The sequence below is a fragment of the Gymnogyps californianus genome, chromosome 5, assembly GCF_018139145.2.
Source record: "Gymnogyps californianus isolate 813 chromosome 5, ASM1813914v2, whole genome shotgun sequence".
NCBI lineage: Eukaryota > Metazoa > Chordata > Aves > Accipitriformes > Cathartidae > Gymnogyps > Gymnogyps californianus.
In genome coordinates, this window is record NC_059475.1 from 64,066,265 (window position 1) to 64,086,293 (window position 20,029).

The 20,029-nt window shown below is 39.7% G+C and overlaps 1 protein-coding gene across 1 annotated transcript in view; it reads left to right on the forward strand.

The window, feature by feature from the left end:
- KCNH5 (potassium voltage-gated channel subfamily H member 5) overlaps positions 1-20,029 on the forward strand; it is a 156,707-nt gene that overhangs the window by 99,622 nt on the left and 37,056 nt on the right. Inside the window, 2 exon segments of the mRNA XM_050897623.1 lie at positions 5,689-5,888; positions 17,493-17,745. Coding sequence (XP_050753580.1) covers positions 5,689-5,888; positions 17,493-17,745 — 453 coding nt within the window.

The following is a 20,029-nucleotide window of genomic DNA, read 5'->3' on the forward strand; positions in this document are numbered from 1 at the left end:
GATAGCACAGTGATATGACTGCAGGGGTAATTGGAGGAAAGGGGTTTTTTTACTTTGGGTACTTTTGGAAGGAAAATTTGAAAGCTAGTACACTCTGGTGTTGATATCTCCTCCCTGTAAATGGGGAGTAATGGTATTTAGGACACTGATTGAACACTGACGTAAAACTGGTGTCAGCATTACTGGAATGGGGGAGGGTGTTTTAACAGCACAATATTTACAGGGGCCGAGGATTCAAAATCAGAATTGGCGTTTTGAAGACCTGTAAAACAGCGGGGTTGTGTTGGTGCTTTCACTGGCACAGCTGGCAGGCAGGAGTGTCGCTGCGGGGTGGAGGAGGGAGGCTGAGGCCGTGGGGCAGGACAGGGCAGGCATCAAAAAAGTGCTATAAAACAGTGATAAGGGAGGGGGCTTAGAAGGATTACTTTCTTCCAAGTAATACGCTTTGTTGAATAATGTTGATGGATTTGAAGAAAGCTGTTTGTTGTGACAGCGGCAGCTTATTGCTACTGCTGCGTCTCAGTGAGGCTGTTGGACTTAGGAGATGGACACTGCACTGGGCTGCCAGGTGATGCGCTGAATAGCGCCTGCAAATGTTTTGCAATATAATCAGATGTATGAAGGTGAGGTGGAAAGAAATAACAGAAAACTGCTCAGCTTTTAAAATAATAAATCAGGTATTTGGGTACTGGGCTTATATCTAATTATATCTAGTCTCTATATATTGGAGTTTGTATCGAATCTCTCCTGAATGATATCGCTTTAATAATATTAATCTAATAATCTTACAGGAATACCTAATTCAAAAAATTCTTTGAAGAAGTTGCAGCTAGCCTCAGCATGCAAAAATGAATATCTATATTTTTCCAGGATCAATGCCTCATAGAATCATAGAATCGTTTAGGTTGGAGAAGACCTTTAAGATCATCAAGTCCAACCATTAACCTAGCACTGCCAAGTCCACCACTAAACCATGTCCCTACGCACGACATCTACACATCTTTTAAATACCTCCAGGGATGGTGACTCCACCACTTCCCTGGGCAGCCTGTTCCAATGCTTGACAACCCTTTTAGTGAAGAAATTTTTCCTAATATCCAACCTAAACCTCCCCTGGTGCAACTTGAGGCCATTTCCTCTTGTCTTATCACGCGTTACTTGGGAGAAGAGACTGACACCCACCTCACTAATCTTCTTCTTTACAGTTACAGTTTAGAGGCATATTGTATATGCTTAGATTAATAATACTCTAGCATAGAGCAGACATAGGGAAAATTAGATCTCTCAATCAAGCCTTTAGTTCCTAAAGGCAGATATTCCTGTCTGGACATATTTAGCATACAGTCAGGATAGTAAGAGATCTGAAATGCTTTGGGATAATTTCGGTAACTAACTCAGTCATTTTTTTTAGAAAGTTCCTTGTTTTTAAACAGGCAAAAAGATTTATGTAACACTATTGCTAAATCATAAAAAAATGTTTTATGTATGTACAAATATAGTACAATATATGTACAAACCCACACATTTTATATATAAAAATATATAGCACTTAGATCCTTGTATATAATTTAGGGGAGATTTTTCCACACTGAAGAGTGAAAACAGAAATTAGAATAACAGTTGACCCACCTACCTCACCTTTAGGACTGACAAAAATATTTCTGCGTTATTATAGCAAATTGATCTCTATGAAATCTAGTGAAGACTGTTCCAGATTTACAGACATAGGACAATTAAGTAAATGAACGTTGCATGACTATAGGAACATAACAGGAAACGTCTGGAGAAATGCAAGTCATTAAAGAGAAGGTGAATAAATGCAATTTGACCTAACTAGTCATTTCAAGAAATTGGGTAATTTCACCTTCAACCTCTGTAGCATCATCTCTCCCGTTTCTTGTAAACAGAGAGACTAAATTAAAACTATTGAAGTGTATGTATATCTTTAGAGTTTTCTTTAGAGATTGTTTAAATTCTCTTACTGTCAAGAGAGGCACATTATTTTATTTCCTTCAGAACCTTTTGCGAATGATCTTTACTGCCAGTTCCGCTTGCCAAAAATAATTAAAGTATAGCAAAAGTGAAATGCTCTCAGTAGTGCTCCTCTGCCTTTGTTTTTTAAAGGTGAGGGGTAAGGTTCACACTTGGCACTTCAACGTTTGCTCATTAAATAGGGATGCTCTGAGAAATCTTCATTTGCTAATTACAGGCACTAAGGGTCATTGATGGAAAGCCTTAAACCTTTAAAGGCTGAGAAAGGCAACAGTAGTTTTAGATGCTCGCCAGGGTGTCCACGCATGTGCACGTGCCTGCACGTGTGCATCTGTGCGTAGGGGATCCAACGTGCTCTGAAGGTGGTCGGCTCCCTGAGCTGAAACATTTCTGCCAACTAAGGAGCTGATCCAGCTCACCTCTCTGTTCTGTCCTATCTCTGTCGTATTTGCAGCTAATGCGATTACCCCAGCCTAAAGTTGGGTGGGGAAGAGCAAAGGCAGGTAACTTGTATTTTTAAAGCAGACTAATCTCTTCTCATTAGACCTTCCCAAGCAGAGGACCCTTTCCCTGCAGAGGAGTGTCACAACAGGTGTGACAAATGCAATAAATATTAGCTTTTTTTAAATGACTCTCTTTTCTAGGTATCATATAGAGAACAGGAATGGGGAGCTGATTTACAGAGAGATGTGGATTTTCCATGCCAAATTATGAAAAATGTACTCTCCCCCAAAAAACAGCAAACCAGTCCCAGCAGCTACTAGTGTTGGCGTAGGGAAGCACGAGTGAGGAGAGTCTTTGAGGCGCAGCTTCAAAGCTGTGAAGGTCTAAGTAGGTTCCCTTTAAATGTTTGCCAAAGGCCCCCCATGCAGTAACCTGTAAGAGAAGTGGAATATTTAGATTAACTCAACCATGTGTCTTTACCATTTCCAATAGGAGGCAAAGGAAGGCTTTGATTTCCATCAGAGGGATAATGCTGGTTTTGTCTGTGCAGACTCTACAGTGTGTAGGCTCGTGAATTCTGGCTTAATGAGGTACTGCTGGGTAATGCTTCCAGTGATTTTGCAGGGTTGATCCAATGATTTATTCTATCCTTAATTTCTTGAACAAACATACTCTTTTTAAGAACAACTTTCCAGGACCCTATATTAGGAGACACAGAACTAGAATTTCTCTTCTGGCTGTATAGTTTCTACAAATTGTCTCTGCTGAAGAGTCATTTTTTTGCAGAGGAGGTAATATGTGCCAGTTGCTTCAGACAAACTGTTTTCACCATGGCATTCTTAACTGTTTCCAACCTGGCAGGTGTCAGAGTTGAATCTCTTTTTTCCCAACTGTGCCCCACAGGGCACTGTGTCACATTTTCAATCAGCCTGTGTCTTCTGTGTACGTTTGTATGGCCATTTGGGTTGTATGCATAGTAATTGCATATGCAGTCTAGCTGTAGTTACAGGCTTGCATAAATTTTACTCATGCAGAAAGGCAGCGTTTTGGGGACAGTTATGGCTTCTCTTTACATTTACAGTCACAGTAATTTGCAGGTGCATCTAAAATCAGAGGGCAAGACAACAAATACTGTTCACTCACATATCTGATGAGCTGAGTTCATGATAAATGAGCAATTGTTCTTCAGAAGGATGGGGGATGTTGCACTTAGAAGAAGTGACACTTCATCGAGTTTGTCCTACCGCAAAAGTCCAAAAGAGCGGAGAAAGCTGAAAAAAGAAGAAAGAAAAAAGTCATGTGGCATTCATCCATCTAGACTTTTTTGTAATTCACATACTCATACTCTGAGTGAGTGTTGATACATATCTGAATGGGTACAGAGGTAGAGAAAACCTTTCAGTAGCTAGCAGATACGATGCAACAATCAGTAAAGCACGGGAAAAAACCTACCCTTGCAAAGAGCTTTATTTCTGGACATCACATAGAGTATTAATCTGATGTGTTTTCTAAAACTGAAACCTTGTGTTCATCTTTGCTACACATTGTGTGACCTTGTTTGATACGATCTTGTGTGTTGAGATGAAAAATCCCAAGACTTTGATAAAACAATGAACATCATATTTCTGATGAACTTCAGCATCTAATTTTTACATAGACATAGTAAAAAGCACTATGAGAAATGGAAGTACAATTTTTCTATTAGACAGGTTTTAGGAAAGCACCATGTTGCTTTAAAAATGCCACCTCTCAAATAGGGGTGATGAACAATAGTAAATTAGTATGAAACAAAGTGAGTTTTCTGGAATGAGGCAGAAATGTGTTGTGTAGAGGGAAGACATTATGCACTGAGAGATGGAAGGCATTTTTTCCTTTCACAGTGGGTTATTTCTTGCCATTTGTAGGCTGCAGTTGTTTTTCAAAAAAGCAATATGGAAATGCATAGCTGCATTCTGCTATAAAGTACCTCTGAGCAAAGATTATTAAAAATGACAGGCACATTTCTGTGTATTTGATAATGTCAAGAGCAGAAGTAGTGCTGCACATTGGTGTTATGAGATATCAGAATAATTCTCTTTTCTGCAAAATCTGTAATGCCTAATGGAAGAATGTCATTTTGGACTTGCTGGCAAGACTAATTACATTGTGACTCAATAAGGCACCTTAAACTTGCTTGACTTTAAGAGCATCTTTCAATCCACCACTATTCAAGACAGCACTAGTAAAGGTGTGCATTTAAGTTTTTGGTTAAATGCTTTGCCAAATTTAGGCTTCAGAAATTAACCGTTCTCCATCAAATAGTGTTCACTGCATCACACTTGTAATAGTATACTGAGGTTGATGCCTTTTCAGTTGGAAAGGCTTACTTAAAACATGTGATTTTCTTGAATATGGCATGTCATTCTTTGGTGTTGCACAACTCAGCTGGCTGAGCTTGGCAGTAACAGTGGCATGTTTGGAAAGGGGAGAATCAAACCAGAAGAGAAGGTAACTCCAGGAGTGGGTTTGAGGTAGGGCTTCCTACTCTACCATGTCCTCCTCCTGCCCTAGTCGTATGCCCTCAGCGATGGGACTTTCTACTGTTCACTAATCCAATTTTTCTCTCTTTGGAATCATTAGTAACTGGCATCTAGAGTTGACATGACATACCCAAGTCATCTGCTGGGGCTGGCTGTGAAATTGAACTGTGAAATGCTACTCTGAATCTTTCTTGTGCATACCTTGGCCATTGACACAGGATCCCATTTGTATAGATAACTCCTTGCCAGGCTTCCCAGGTTCCTTTCTTCTCCATTTCACTTCTTCTTTGGGACTGAGGCCACTCTCTACTCATAGCACATGCTAGCTGAGCCGATCTTACAAGAGATCCACATGATTCTTTGGATGGTGCCGTCAAGGTTTACTGGCAGGCTGAAGCTACATTTGAAAATTAGTTTGGATTAGTATAGGGTATAGAGTTAAAATGCAGCGCCTGTTTTTAAATAACTCCATATCTGGACATTATCTATATGACTGATTTTGTAAATTAATGCACACTGAGTGGCTGTATGAGCTGTATGGGTAAATTCAATAAATAACTCTGTACATGTATGTGTGTGAGAACGTGTGCATAAATAGAAATTTTCAGTTCACATCTATGTATTTGCAGTAATTTGTAACCATACATAAAATTCTTTGACGTTATCCTTGAATTATGAGTAGCATTTACCGGAGCATACGTTTTTATTTTTAATTACCTTTGGTTTTTTTCAGCTCTTCTTTATGCAACTATTTTTGGAAATGTCACCACCATTTTCCAGCAAATGTATGCCAACACCAACCGATACCATGAGATGCTGAACAATGTGAGGGATTTCCTAAAATTATATCAAGTCCCAAAAGGCCTTAGTGAAAGAGTCATGGATTATATTGTCTCAACCTGGTCCATGTCTAAAGGAATTGACACAGAGAAGGTATGATTACGTGAGGTAACAATTTAGATAGCAAGAGTTTGTGTCCATTGTGTACTTTCTTAGAAACAGGACTGTATAACAGCATATAACTTACTAACAAATTCTTAACTGCATGCTACTCCATTATTATGTTTGTGTTTGGATCAAAAACTGGATGTTTTAAAAAAGGACTGTTTTGCTGCTTTGGAAATATACCTTTACTTTTCATTATGGTAAATGTTTTCTACTTTCCAGTCTTACTTTGCCTAAATACTAAATAATTTTAATGTACTTAACTATTGAAATCAACGGGAAATTGGTCTTCACATTAGTCCGAGAACATAATTTGGTGTCTAACCTTCATCAGTATTATTCTGAAAAGTGTTGGCATCTATGAGTTGCAATGAAATGAGTTTGATTGGCTTGGACCTGTTGCTGATGCCCAGGACATCGACATATCCATCAGCATAATTAGTATAGGATTTAATGGCAGTAGAGATTGATCTCCTTGAGCTAAAATCTCTCGGCTAGAACTTAAGGCCTTTGGTAGGGAGATACAGAAAATGTGGCACTGCTGGCATCCATGCGGGGTAGAAGACCTACAGGACTTTAGCCCTCAGAAAGGACTGGTCATTAGGTTTCTTCAAAAGCTGATTAAAGGAGAAGGTCATCTTTGGAGAGTGATTCATCGTGTGCCAGGACAGACCAAGTGAATTGTCCTCAGGGCCCCTCTTTCTCCATGATATGTGCAGTGAGTCTGTCTAGCCTTGGATATTTTAGAGAGCTGAAGTCAGATAGGAGGGTTTCCACCTGCAGTACCTTGAATGTAGGCAAGATATAACAGTTTTAGGTCAAGATTTTTGGTCAGTGGAGATCGGCAATGCTCCTGTGGCTTCTGTGGACCTGATACACATCAGCTGAAATTAGGCATTCAAGCTCCAGTTTCCATGAAGATTTCCCTCCTAAGAACTTAAAAGGCAAGTGTCTGAGGGAGGCTAAGGAAGCGTCATGGCAGATTAACATCTTAAAATGTCTAGTGCTTGCAGAGCTTTGAAGTTCTTGCTTCAGTTGAATCTATTGCGTAATATGGAATGATGATGCAACTTGTTCAAATATGCCAAGATGAAGTTCCTACACTGAAAAATTTAGTCTTACATCATGCTGATGCAACAGCAGTTATCTTATTAATCATCTGCTGTGAAATTTGGTTTACCATTACAAATACAACTATTTTAAGTAACAAGGATTTTGATTTCTTTGATTCTTGCGCTTCAGTATGCCACATTCTTTAATATGTTAACTTCTTATACACTAATACCCTAACTTCCCAATGCTGATTTATGCAGTGTTAAAAGTGAGCTTTTATATTGTAAACTACTGTAAATGCATTCAGACCTATTGTGTAAACTCAAAACCATGTGAAAATTCAACTTTCGTTTGCATTTATCTCCTTGCAGTTAAGCCAGAATCCTGTATTATTCCACTACAGTTTCATTAGATTTTAATGATGCTTTGCAGTTAATTAGGAGAGCCTATGCTTTAATTACTGAAATTTCCTTCCATAGTTTCCGCATGTCCGGTTTTATAGATTATAAAAATGCAGTTAGAGCCATAATCTTCGACTCATGGTAAGCAGTGTTCTCTGGTCTGTAAGATAGTAGTGGTTGCTTAGCTAGATAATTAATATGGCTGTAAAATCTGTGACTTAGGTTTTTAACAATTTTCCCTTGGTAAAGACTTACCTAAACTTAGGCCTGGATCCAAAACCTATTTAAAACAGTGGAAGGATTTCAGGAACCTCTGCATCTGGACATCAGTAGTTGCATCTAATCGAACTTCCCAGAAATGCCCATGTTACAGAAGAACAAAGACAAGATAAACGTAAGAACTTGAGCACCGGTTTGAATATTTTGGTGTTTTGTATCCCTTACAGCCTGCAAGTCTGAAAAAGCAACAGCACCAGTGGCCTGTAGTGCCCGCACTGAGCATCCCTGGGTCTGTACGAGTATCAGGGTCAGGCAGTTTGCTTTCAGCTGCAGGACCTTAGCCAAAGTCAGGATTTGTTTTAGCAAAAGGGTGGAAAGCTGTGTCATAGCCATGCAGCCTTCCTACCTTTATCTCCACTCAGGAAGGTGTTATCATGTGCTTCACCAAAACAAATGAGAAAATGTTGTAAATCCCAGCTGAAAAACGATAGAAACAATGGTACAGCCCCAGAGACTAGTCATGTAGGGTGGATCGTTTCTCTTGCATTAGTTCCTTCATTACCCCTTCAAGCCCTGCCGTAGGACCCTCTGCATTTAAATTGAATCCATCTGTACTAAACCTAGAGCAGCAAGTGGATGGGAGCGCACTGTAGGGACCTCCAAGGTACACAGAGTCAAGTCAGATTTACTGCCGTAGGCACAGGGGGGCTAATGGGACTACATTGCACCTGCAGCTGAGCTGCTAAATCCAGCTAGTGCTCCAGCGTAGGCTGGAATAGGGGATTACTGCCCCAGGTCTTGAATTGCTTCTCTGCACTGCTTTGTCTGACAGCCTGGATGTGACCTTAGGGGTTTCTTCCAGTCTAGTTTTCAAAGCTCCAATAATGAGATTCTGACCAGTCTGTTGTCTGGATATCTTTGCATCATATGGCTTCCCATTCTCCTTAATTTTTATGAACTTTTCAATATGCTTCCTATTATCTTGCAAAACACGTGTGCTCATGACACATGATAATTAGTGAGGAATTTCTCAACTTTTCAGTTTCCATCAGACAGCTCAGACAGTTTCCATCATCCAAGGATGTTTTTCAACCTAACATACAGTATTACATCCTACACTGTTCCAAATATATCTGCATTGTCACACTGGAATGTGTTTTGCAACATCATTTGCCACAAATTTATAATACATTTCATTCAGTCACTCAGCATGTTGAAATGGCTTTGTTTTGAAATCCAAATTCAAAGAACAAGAAGGTTAATGTGCTAACAAAGATGAAATTTCTTATATGAGTGTTACAGTAGGTTCCTATGGTGATGAACAACCCTAGCAATTTGATGGAGTAAAAATAAACACATGTGCATGTGTTTCTTTGATAACTAAAAATTTAAATTAATATGCTTGAAATTAAAATATAAGAATTACTACCACTTAACATGTATAGATTCATTGTGTCAGATCTCACATATCTATCCCTGAATGACACATTCAGTGTGTAGTCCCAAAGAAGATCTTGGCTAAAACTGGTGAGAATGAGTCCTTAGGTGGGAACAGAAGGCAAAGTGGAAGTTAGCGTGGAGGAAGTTAAATGAAGATCTAGTCCTTGCTGCTTGTAAGAGCAAGCTGTCACAAACAGAACTTTGTCTTAAAGCCCCAGTCTGCTGTCCTTGTATGTGGAAGAGGACTTGCTCTCCCACACTGAAGTGACGGTGCCTTAAGCACACAATTTTGGCTTCCCTGTTCTCCTTGGGAATAGCTCATCTTCAAATCCTGTCTTCAAACCACAACGCTTCAGCCTGTCTCTGAGTGTTCACAAATAAGGAATTAACAATGACACTAAAAGCATATTTATTATTATTACTTAAGGGGAAGCAAATGGCCTCTGATCCATAATCTTAAATCACTTAAACAGGAGAGCCCTCCTCTGACAGCTGGGATGATACATGTAATACATGCACATGGACTCATCTCCTGGTGTAACAGTGGCTCAGACAAGATGGAATTTTTTTTTTGTTTAATGCTACAGGTTTCGGGGTTATTAATCTAATAATGAGCAGAGCTAAAAACATGACACAACTAAGAAGCCTTTATATACTAAACAGTATCCCTTATCCAGCAGAGCCTGGGTTTTTTAGAGGTAAAAAAGAGGCAGTACGTTCTCTGTATATGACCATTTTTAAGCAGCTGAAAAAAATCTTTGCAGTAATAATTTGATATATGAAACACACACAATTAAAATCTCTTAGTTTTGATTGAAATCTCTAGGCAGCAAATGAAAAATTTATAGATATTAGCTCTTCTATAAGAAATAGGTCATTATACATGAAAGCAGAACAACCATTAACTAACATGCAGATGTCTCAAGGTCTCATCTAATGATAATGTTCTGAAACGTCAGTAAAACCCAAAGATTTTCTCTTCTTGACCTCTATGCTGTTGTATAGCTTAGGATTTGCTCAGAAAGCAATTAAATAAATGTCTATCATGTTTTAACAGTCGATTCCTTCAGAAAAGCCATAGGTTGAAAGAGAAAAAAGGCATCTATTTAGTCTCAATCTGAGCATCAATGGCGATTCGAATAATGAGAGCCAGTTCCACATTGCAATGACTGAAATGGAAATCATGGGAAAATAACACAGTATTAAAACTATTCACTGCTGGCCCACTACACTTTCATACAGGAGAGATGGGTTTATGGTAAATAGACAGAGGCTGTAACTTTATTAAACATTAATCTACAGAAGGACAGTGCAGTTTAGTCGTGTTTGCTGTTAATAAGATCTTCAAGAGCTGTAGTAATAATTAGTGATACCCTGAGACGAATAGGGGAATCAGGCTGCCATTCCTACAGTGTCCCATCACATAGAGGTGTCTGTAAGTGCTGGCTGGATTTCCTCGTGGATGACCGGGGTAGAAGGCTTCCAAGCTTCATGGCCAAAGAGAACTTCTACAAAATTAGGTGTGACAGCTACATACAATTCCCTGCTGAAGAGGGAAGGTAAAAATCGTTTGGACAAGTATTTTTGTTTCGTTGTAGAGGCGGGGTTGTTGGTCGTTCCTTGCAGATCGGGACGAGGTGAACAAGAAGTCTTCCCTCACCTCACAGAGCTGAGCTAGGACCAGGTACAGTTGCAATCCACGGTTCTTTGGAGAGCGGGATGCAGGAGAGACGGTCAGGGTCTCACTCTCCTTCATACGGGTCCAAGAGCGGGGCCTGTGCACCAGTGGGGCTTTCTGTTTCACCTTTATGGATGGTATGGATTATTTACCTCCTGTATGCACTGTGCAGAGCCAGGAAAGATTATCCACAATTATGTCTGCCTCTTGGATGTGTTCATCTTGGGATTGATACAGATTAAACTATGAACCTGTCATGCGTGAGGAGATGTCAGGGCTATGGAGCAGCTCATGAGCTTATTTCCTGGGGGAATAAGTACCCGAGTGGATGGGTCGGGCATTTTCCTGAGCACTGCCACCAAGGGAATGGAGCTGACAGAGGGGCTGTCAGTTCAGAGACCACATCTAGGGGAAGATCTTCTCCAGATCTGTCTTCTTAATGCTTTCACCCTTGAATGTCTTTACATAATGCTGCATGTTAGAAAATAAAGCCACTTCCAGAAGAAGCACAAAATAAAATAATCCATTGATCGACTTCATTCTTCCAAGGGTGACCTTTGTGCCAGAAGTTGTCACTCAAAAAAATGTTGTGACTTGAGAGATTCTTTGATGTATGCCATATTCTTTCTGATGTTTATTTTTCTTTCTTTTATCTAAAAAGTTGATTTTTAATGATAGAATTCCCTGTAGTCTGCTATTCTTTGCCCCATCAGAAGGTCATGTAATGATTGTGCTTGGGATAGATATTATAGCAAAACTGAAAACAATAAAACCTTTAACTGTACAACCCTTAGGCAACCTGGGATCTGCTACTTCGCGTCATCAGTGAATGTCACTAGTGTGCCACACTTTTCAGTTCATTAGACAAACCAGCAGGCCCTGTGCTGGTGAACCACTTGATTCCTTAAAACACATGGTGATGCCTCTCATCTTCCCCTGTTTTTCAGACCCTTAGCCAGATTCTGTCTGTGTTGACAATACTGAATTTAATGTAATCTAGAGCCAATTTCTAGGGATTTTTGAATGTCTCTAACACTTGTTACTCAGTTAAAAACCAGTTAATTTTGTTACTATACCACTAAATCTAACCATTTTGATCACTTGTTCAGCTCATGTATTGTTAATAAGAAAACAAGCCAAACTCAACTTATTAGACTTGATTTTCAGATCTCGATTTCTGAGCATTTAAATCCAAGTGACCTTGGGATTTTAGTGCAATTAAAACAGAGCAGACAATTGCTACTGAAATTCAATTCTTAGTGCCAAGATATTCAGTGATGTATTAAAGATTACCCTAATGCATGCAGGGTTAATAACTGCTCAGTTCCATACATCGCCTTTGAGTTACTTACAAAATTACCTGATTATTACAGGAAGATGCTCTGTGATTTGCCAATCAGCTGTTTTCTTACCTTTGTCTCTTTGGCCTCCGTCCAGTGCTGAATGTAACACTTTCAGCCAGGTCTGCAAAAGAATTCAACACTCAAATGAGCCAAATCCTTCTAAAAATCTGAATAACTTGGTCAGATGCCTAGAGGGTTTTGTGTTTTTTTGGAAAGAACTGACCTTGATTATGACTGCTGAATATGTCTGAAAACCCATAGTGGCCTTTCTCCACAAAATAGAAAGAGCTATCTGTGGCCTATAACTGGTTAGAAGTTGGAGGAGTTTATTTTATTTATCGCCAAAGCTGACATTTTTTAGTATCTCCAATATTTGTTATGGTTATTCATTTAGGAAACAGTCCTTGTTATTCCACCGCTAAGACTGTTTAAGCTCTTTGCTTGAATATCATTCAATATATCCCCTAGCTACAACCCCAAGAAAGTGAGAATCCTGTGTGCTGAAAGAGAATTGCAAATAGATAGCGCTCATGATTCAGTGGCCTCTGCCCTTTTTGTTAACAAGTCTTCACAGATTCTGCAATATTTGCTAAGCCATCCTGTAGTGTTTTCCAGCTGGGGAAGGTTTTAAAAAAAAATGTTTAAATCCATCCTAAAAGATATCGTTTGGACACACTCTTTATCTGTACAGTTTTTGTTTCGATTCATGTGCTTTCTTTGAGTTCTTTATAATCTCTGCTCCCCATAGAGTTCTTTGAGCTGTTCAAGGGGCTTATCTTAAACTGCCTGAGCATGCTGAGGAAAGGGATGGGAGAGGAAAAAAATTAGAGGGAACCTCCTTGGGAATTTTATTCCCCCCTTACAGATCTCGAGCTGAAAAGATAGTGAGACATTTTGTGCCAATTCCCTGTGAGTCTTCCAGAGCTGGTTACTGCCTTTCCCAATCTCTAGCAGCAACCACAAGCTTTTCACTCTACCGCCAGCATTTTATGTATGCCATAGGGTGCTCTAGAGATGACAGCGGTGTTGAATCTCTGCATTGGGTGTCATTGTGTTGAGGTTTGTATCAGCTGGGTGCCAGGTGATGATGGCAGAGCTCAGCAATTGTCTTATACTGACTTTGAGGAAGTTTAATTTTCTGTGCAGAGAAGGGAAGTGAGAAATGTTATTCTGTGCTTTACTTTCTCCTCTCTCAGCTTTGTAGTGGTTCAGGTCTTCGTCGATACGTGTGTACTGTTCATGTGTGGCATGGAGCCATGCTCCTTTTCTGGTAGAAACACAGTTTATACAGCCAGCGAAGATTTTCCTCTGGGTAGAATTCGGCTTTCTCCTCTGATTTTGCATTGAAACGTAGCAGGTTCTGTTCTTTCATGCTGCTTGGATGCGTATGGGAAAGCTGACTGTGAAGTCTGTGGCTATAGATTTATTACAGAGCAACTTCTGTAGCAGCACAAGCATCTGGTCCCTGCAGACTGCCTGCTCCAAGTCGTGTGCTCCAAAACCATCAGTTAGTAAAGCATTGCAGTCAGCAACCTTAATATCCTGCCTTGCTTATAAACTACAGGTTTCACTGAGAAAGGTCTTGAAATCTCTAAGGAAATTTCCTCTTCAGAAATTTGTCTTGGTGGTTTTTGATACACTACTGAAAGAATACACAGGCTAGAACAAATGTCCCAGCTGAACTTTGGTTCTACTAACGTGAAGTGTTGGAGGCGTTTCCCTAACAGTGGAACAATAGATTAGGCGTTACAGGATATCCTCTCACTTAAATTGAATTTCTCTTTTACACCCATGTGTGTGCATTTGTACACCATATGGACTCATGTACAACCATGTCACTACTAGTTTGTATCTTTTTAGTTGCATGCTGCCTTGAAAATGCTAAGATCTCAGTAAGAGCATTTTACAGTAAGAATGTCCAAGTCTTGTATTATCAATAAGGGATCATTTTCGGAAGAATATTTATCTGGATTTGAAGTGCTCGTTTTCTCATTTTCTGCTCTTAGGATCTTTGGACTATTTATCATTAGCTTCCAGATGCTTCTGTGTGATCCTATGTCACATTATGTGTCTTCTTTGGAAGCAGGAAAATTACTACATACTGTAATTTGTGTCACCAACAACCCCTTTGTACAGTACAACTAATAGAGAAGCTGGTGGCATCTGTGAGACTCCTGAATTCATGACGTTGGTATTTGTAAACACAAAAAGAAGTGCTGCAAAGTCAGGTTGCAGTTCATGAAGTCCTGTGCTTGGAGCATACAGTAAACACATAGCTGAATATTGAGATTGTCTATCTTTGCTCTGTTTTTCCCCTACGTATATCTACATTTATCTTTATCAGTCAAAGTTCCTTTACCAAATCTTTTAATATTAAGTATTTCTTTTAATTGTCATCTGTTTCATTCTCTGTTCTCAGTACTTGCAGCGTAGCAGACAAGAAAACTGAAATAAAGAATATTTGTTCCTAGCTAACTCTTGGTTCATTACTCATTTACTGCTGTACTAGTTGATAAGTGATATCTCCATGTATCTCTGTACAGTAATATGTCATTAGGAGAATCACTTTATCATGACATCAGAAAATTCCTGAACTATGCTTTCTAAGACTGACTTTTTCTGTGCAATGGAATTTTTTCTGTCTCTTCATATTACAGTGTGTGATGATAGATATGTTGGTTGTGTCTATAAAAAAAGTAATGCTTTGAGTGCTCACTTTTAATACTCTGTATTTAAATCTGTATTTGTGAGGAAACAGTATGCTGCTTTGCATCCAAGTGGCTTTTATTCTTGAGGGACACAATTTACACTCCAGAAAACAAAGGGTCCCGGAACATCTCTGAATCTTACAGTAACAACCTCTGCAATAGTTTAACCAATTTTTCCTGCAGTTTGGAAGCTTAAAAGATAAAATTTGGAAATCAGTCATGTATGAATACGCACATTTTTCTTAAGAGCAGTGTTTGAGAATTCATAGCTCATGGCCTTATTAAGTCAAAAGCACTTATGTTACTGAAAGTATTAAAGGGATGTAAAAAACTTCTAACCATGATTTACGCCCAAGAGTAGATAAAAATGTTAAAAATCATCAATCATGATACAAAAGAAACCAGATTTTTTCATTAAATTACTATTGAGAAGAAGAAAGATGGCATGTTTCTATTTTATTATAATAAAGACGAGCTTTCTGTTTGATCCAGAAGTAGGGCTGAGGTGAAACAATCACTCTCAAAAGTAATTTTTATTTTTTACTGGAAAAACTAAGGTGTGCCCATATTTCTAATGGTAAATGGAATGACTCAGGTAAGTATAAGTTTGTAAAATTGACATTTGCCCCTAATAAAATTACAGAAATGTGATACGGGATATGATCAACAGTGACTCAGACAAGACATTATTACTAATGCAAATGATGGTTTATGGAGAATATGTCTTGTCAAATGTGTTTATTATTAATTTTTATGTTAAAACAGACTTATACAGGGTATTTTAATGTGTTCTGTACAACATTTTGTTACAGAAAGATAGCATTAAGCCAAATTGACTTATTCTGTGTTAAATCAAATAAAAACTGATTATCTGGTAGATCTGAGAACGTGGTTGTAAGTGAGAAAACCTCATGCTATGGGGAAGTTTCCAAAGAGATACTGTGCTTCATAGTGTTAGGCACAAGAATCATCATCTCTCTTGTTTATTCAAGGTGAGATCGAGAGATGACCTGGTCATATTCTATGAACACCTGCATGTGGAAGAGATTTCCGATGATTGCAGGTCTTTTATCTGCGCAACATGATGAGATCCGCTGGCTGTTGGCTGAAAATTTAAAAAAAATCAGTTCAGAAACAGCACACGTTTTAAAAGAGAGAGTAGCTGTCCGTTGGAACAACTACCCTATATCATTTGAAAACATTAAGTCAAGGCCTCCTAGGCTATAATTTTACCAGGTATTCTGGGATTGATACAAAAATTATGAGTGCAAGAGGTTAGTGCATATGGTTGCAGTAGCCCCTTCTAGCCTCCGACTGTCATAGTACAGAGGATAGGAGAATAACTTCTACTTCACCTTTATGCATTCATTATATCTTTGGCCACAAAGGAACTTTGATCTATTGAAATAAGAAAGAGACTAAATATTATTATTAAACTAGAAATTGTTTACTAGTTTCCCATTTTATGCTTTAGGACCTTTAGTAATACTTTACAATAATATGTTTTCTATATACCTCTTCTGCATTAAACAGAAATGAAAATCGTGGCTTTACTTCAGTATTAACATGACCATTTGCCTCAAAGCTTAGTCAGGGTTACCAGAGTCTCCCTCTGGTTGCTAATGTTCAATGGTAGTCAACACATTGACCCAATGTCCCTGTCTCTCACACTGTCTGCAGAGCAAGCTGCCAGATTAATTCCATACAATGAGAAATTAATCAGTACTATTGATCTGCAGTCTTCTTTATATGAGACTTCCAGAGTGCTCTTAATCTCATGCTCTTTTCTATTATTTATCCTAGGAAAACTTTAAAAGGTTTTATGCATTTCTCAGTGCAATTAGCTACCACGCATTTTAGGGTTATAAGGACGTTAGTGTGTTCAGGAGCATGTGCAAATATTAAACACAGTTTACAAACGTAACAAGACCCACAGGTTTTCACTTTCTTTCTTCAGGTGTATTTGTGTTACTATTTCAATAGGGAAAGCTATTTAAGGTAAGAAATTAATTGAAGGTCTTATTTAAGTGATCTGCTATGAAGACTTCTTCATGTTCACAGGACAGTTTTTCACTCACCTTTACTTTACATTTCATAAGGTTTCGTAATACTTTCTTTTTGCTCTAATCTCAAGCTCTTTGGATTTTCTAGTCTGTAAGCCCTCCAGGGCAGGTTGCTTATTATATGTCTGTACGGCACTGAAACTAAACCCTAGGTGTGTTTGGATACGTGTCGGTAAGTGGTCATCTATGTCAAGACTTTTGAAGACTAGGTTTTCTGGATGTGAGCAAAATGTGGTGTTTTCTATTGTGAATGGTCCGTCTTTGCATGTCTTCAGCCTCCTTCAGCTCTGAGCGTCCGTTCTGTGCTCCTGCAGGGATTGAGCGTAGCAGCGGGCGGATAGTCTGGGCACCAAGTCTGGAGGGATATCCACAAACAGGACATAGTAGTGCCACCTGCAATTCTGGAAAACAAGTGCGAAAACTGTTAGGAATGAGAACAGTGTAACAGAATAGTCCCTTCTTCCACATCACCCTTTCAGCTGCAGTGAAAGCAGTAGATGGGTAGAAAAAGACTACCCCGATTCAAAATAAAACTCCCACCAGAAGCTTTATGAAATAACTGGATGGATGGATCTTAAGATCCACCCAGGCGGATCTTAAGATCCATCCATTCAGTTATTTCATAAAGCACGCGCTGGCCCAGTGTCATATTCCCAGCTGATTATTTTTCATCTTTCTTTCATTCAGGTTCTCTCAATTTGCCCAAAGGACATGAGAGCAGATATTTGCGTGCACCTAAACCGGAAAGTTTTTAACGAGCACCCTGCCTTCCGGCTGGCTAGCGACGGCTGCCTGCGAGCCCTGGCTGTGGAGTTTCAGACGATCCATTGTGCCCCGGGGGACCTCATCTATCATGCTGGGGAAAGCGTTGATGCTCTTTGCTTTGTGGTCTCGGGATCCCTAGAAGTCATCCAGGACGACGAGGTGGTGGCTATTTTAGGTACTGTGATCTCTATTGAAATGCTAGTGGTTTGGATATATTTGCCTTCTGCTTAGCTTTGAATATTAACTCATCTTGCCTAACATCAGCTGGGACTACAGGAGGCTAGTGATTGTCGTAAGATGGAGATGTCGTGTCTTCAGAGATACTACTCTAGAAGCAAGCCCTTCATCTTTTATGCCATTGGGAATGCTCTTTCTGCCCAGTGTGGCTCACTGGTCACAGTTACAGTGTCTCTGAGCAGAAGAGAATGGCATCTGTATGCTTGACATCTTTTAAATAGCCTGGTAGAGGAAATGCACATTGTTTTATATTAGTCTGTCAGGAGGATTTCCACATTAACCTTCACACTGGGATTTTCATTTGTCTGTATTCTAGCCCAGAATAATGCCTGCAAACAGTCTCTACAAGGACGCAAAATTGTTGCTTGTAGTGAACTGGCTTTACAGAAACTAAATAGTCTGATTTGACTATGCAAAGAGATAGGGATGCACCATCTATCCAGCCACAGTTGTGAGAAGTCTGAGTAATGGGGGAGCTCCAGGTTAATCACCCCATCACCCCGCTGTGGTGTCTGGTTTGCCAGCAGTGGGTGGGAAGAGCCTAATGCAGACTCCTCACTAGCCTGTATGGGACTGGGAAAGGTGTAGCAGATTGTGGGACTGAGTGGCCAGCACTAGTGTTGAGGCAGGAATCATTCTCAGAGGCAGAACAATGTAGAGGAAGAACTGGTGGCTCTGCATGAAAAACACCAAACAATAAGTATGTAATTTACTGAACTACAAGCCATCACTAAATGGATTACATGCAAAACGTTATTGCATTTACTAATGAATATTTTGTTTTTGGAATGACAGTAAGAACTTTTTGTTTCTACCTTGTAGATATGGTAAATCTAGTATCTGTGTTATTCTCCATTTGGCTGGAGAGACCTTTAACTATATCTAGTTAAAGTGAATTACCTTTAATTACCGAAAGTGCCTTCGATTCTGCCATGGCTGCTGACAGGCGATCCCATGATTCAGAGCTATGTTCATTGTGTACTACAGAGATTGGCAGAATGTGTAAGTGTAACTTAAAGCAAGATAAACTGCTTCCTCTAGTCATAGAGCACACTGAAGAGTTTTTTCATGCTCTGACAGATTATTTAACAGAATAGTGAACTGAGTAATTATGAGATGTCGTATCCTAAAAATTCACTTGTGGAAGAAAATTTCTCCCAGATGTAGTTGCAAAGACATTTATAGTGGCAGCTGTGGCACCTGAAATAGCGACTGCAGATCAGACAGTGAAGAACATAATTTTCATCAATCTATTCTGCCTTGAGAAGTTCAAGCACAAGGAAAGTGAATCTGCCTAAGGCCTCCGCCTTTTAAACCAGGTTTAAAAACCTCTGCGTAACGTGAAAACCTGTGTAGCCTGCTTTGAATACTCCAAGCATCTGCCATCACACTGGGTTTCCTAGGTAAAGTCAACTTATGGGGTTGTAGTACCAGTCTGTCCATCTTCTCCATCCCCCAGCACTAACCTAGAGTGGAAGTGTGATAAGTATCCTTTGGAAACTTGTCCTCCTTAATTTCCTCTATGGGAGCAGGAGCGTGGCAGGACATGCTGTCTGCCAGCCTCTGCTCCATGCAGAGCCATCCATTTCCTCAGTTTGCTTTGGAACTGGTACTTTGCAGTTTTACTAGTGTAGTGTTATTTAATATGGTTGTGTTATTTGCCTTGCTTAAAGAGAGAGAGAGAGAGAAGGTGTGTCCTTTTTTTTTTAGCATGCTCACCTGCAGCTGGAAGTTTTGGTGTATTCTTAAAAGTGGCGTATCCTAGAAAAGCGAATGAGGTAGGAACACCAAAACAGGTTAAGAACATGCATCTTCCATCTCTTATGTTCGTGCTTCTGTCCGAAGTGGAGGGCTTCATCCTCCCTCGGGTCCCAGCATGAATCACTCCATGATGTTGCTGCTTTTTCCCCTTCTCCATCTTCCCTTATCACATTCCCTTCCCTCACAGCCACAGCGAGTTGGCACATCCAGCCTCCCTGCCTGCCGAAATGGTGTCCTCAGGAGGTTTGGCATCCCGTCCAGGTGCTTTCTGCAGGCTTCACTGTGGAGACAACCATCCTTTTGTTCAGCAGCAGTTTTCCTGGCTCAGCGGCCCCAGCTTTGGCATTTCTTGTGCTCGAAAGCAGGTGAAACCCAGTGATTGACAGGGCAACTTGCAGCATTGTGACATTTTATTCTCCCCTGGTTCGGTTTTGTTCTCATTTGTGCGTAATTAAATGCCC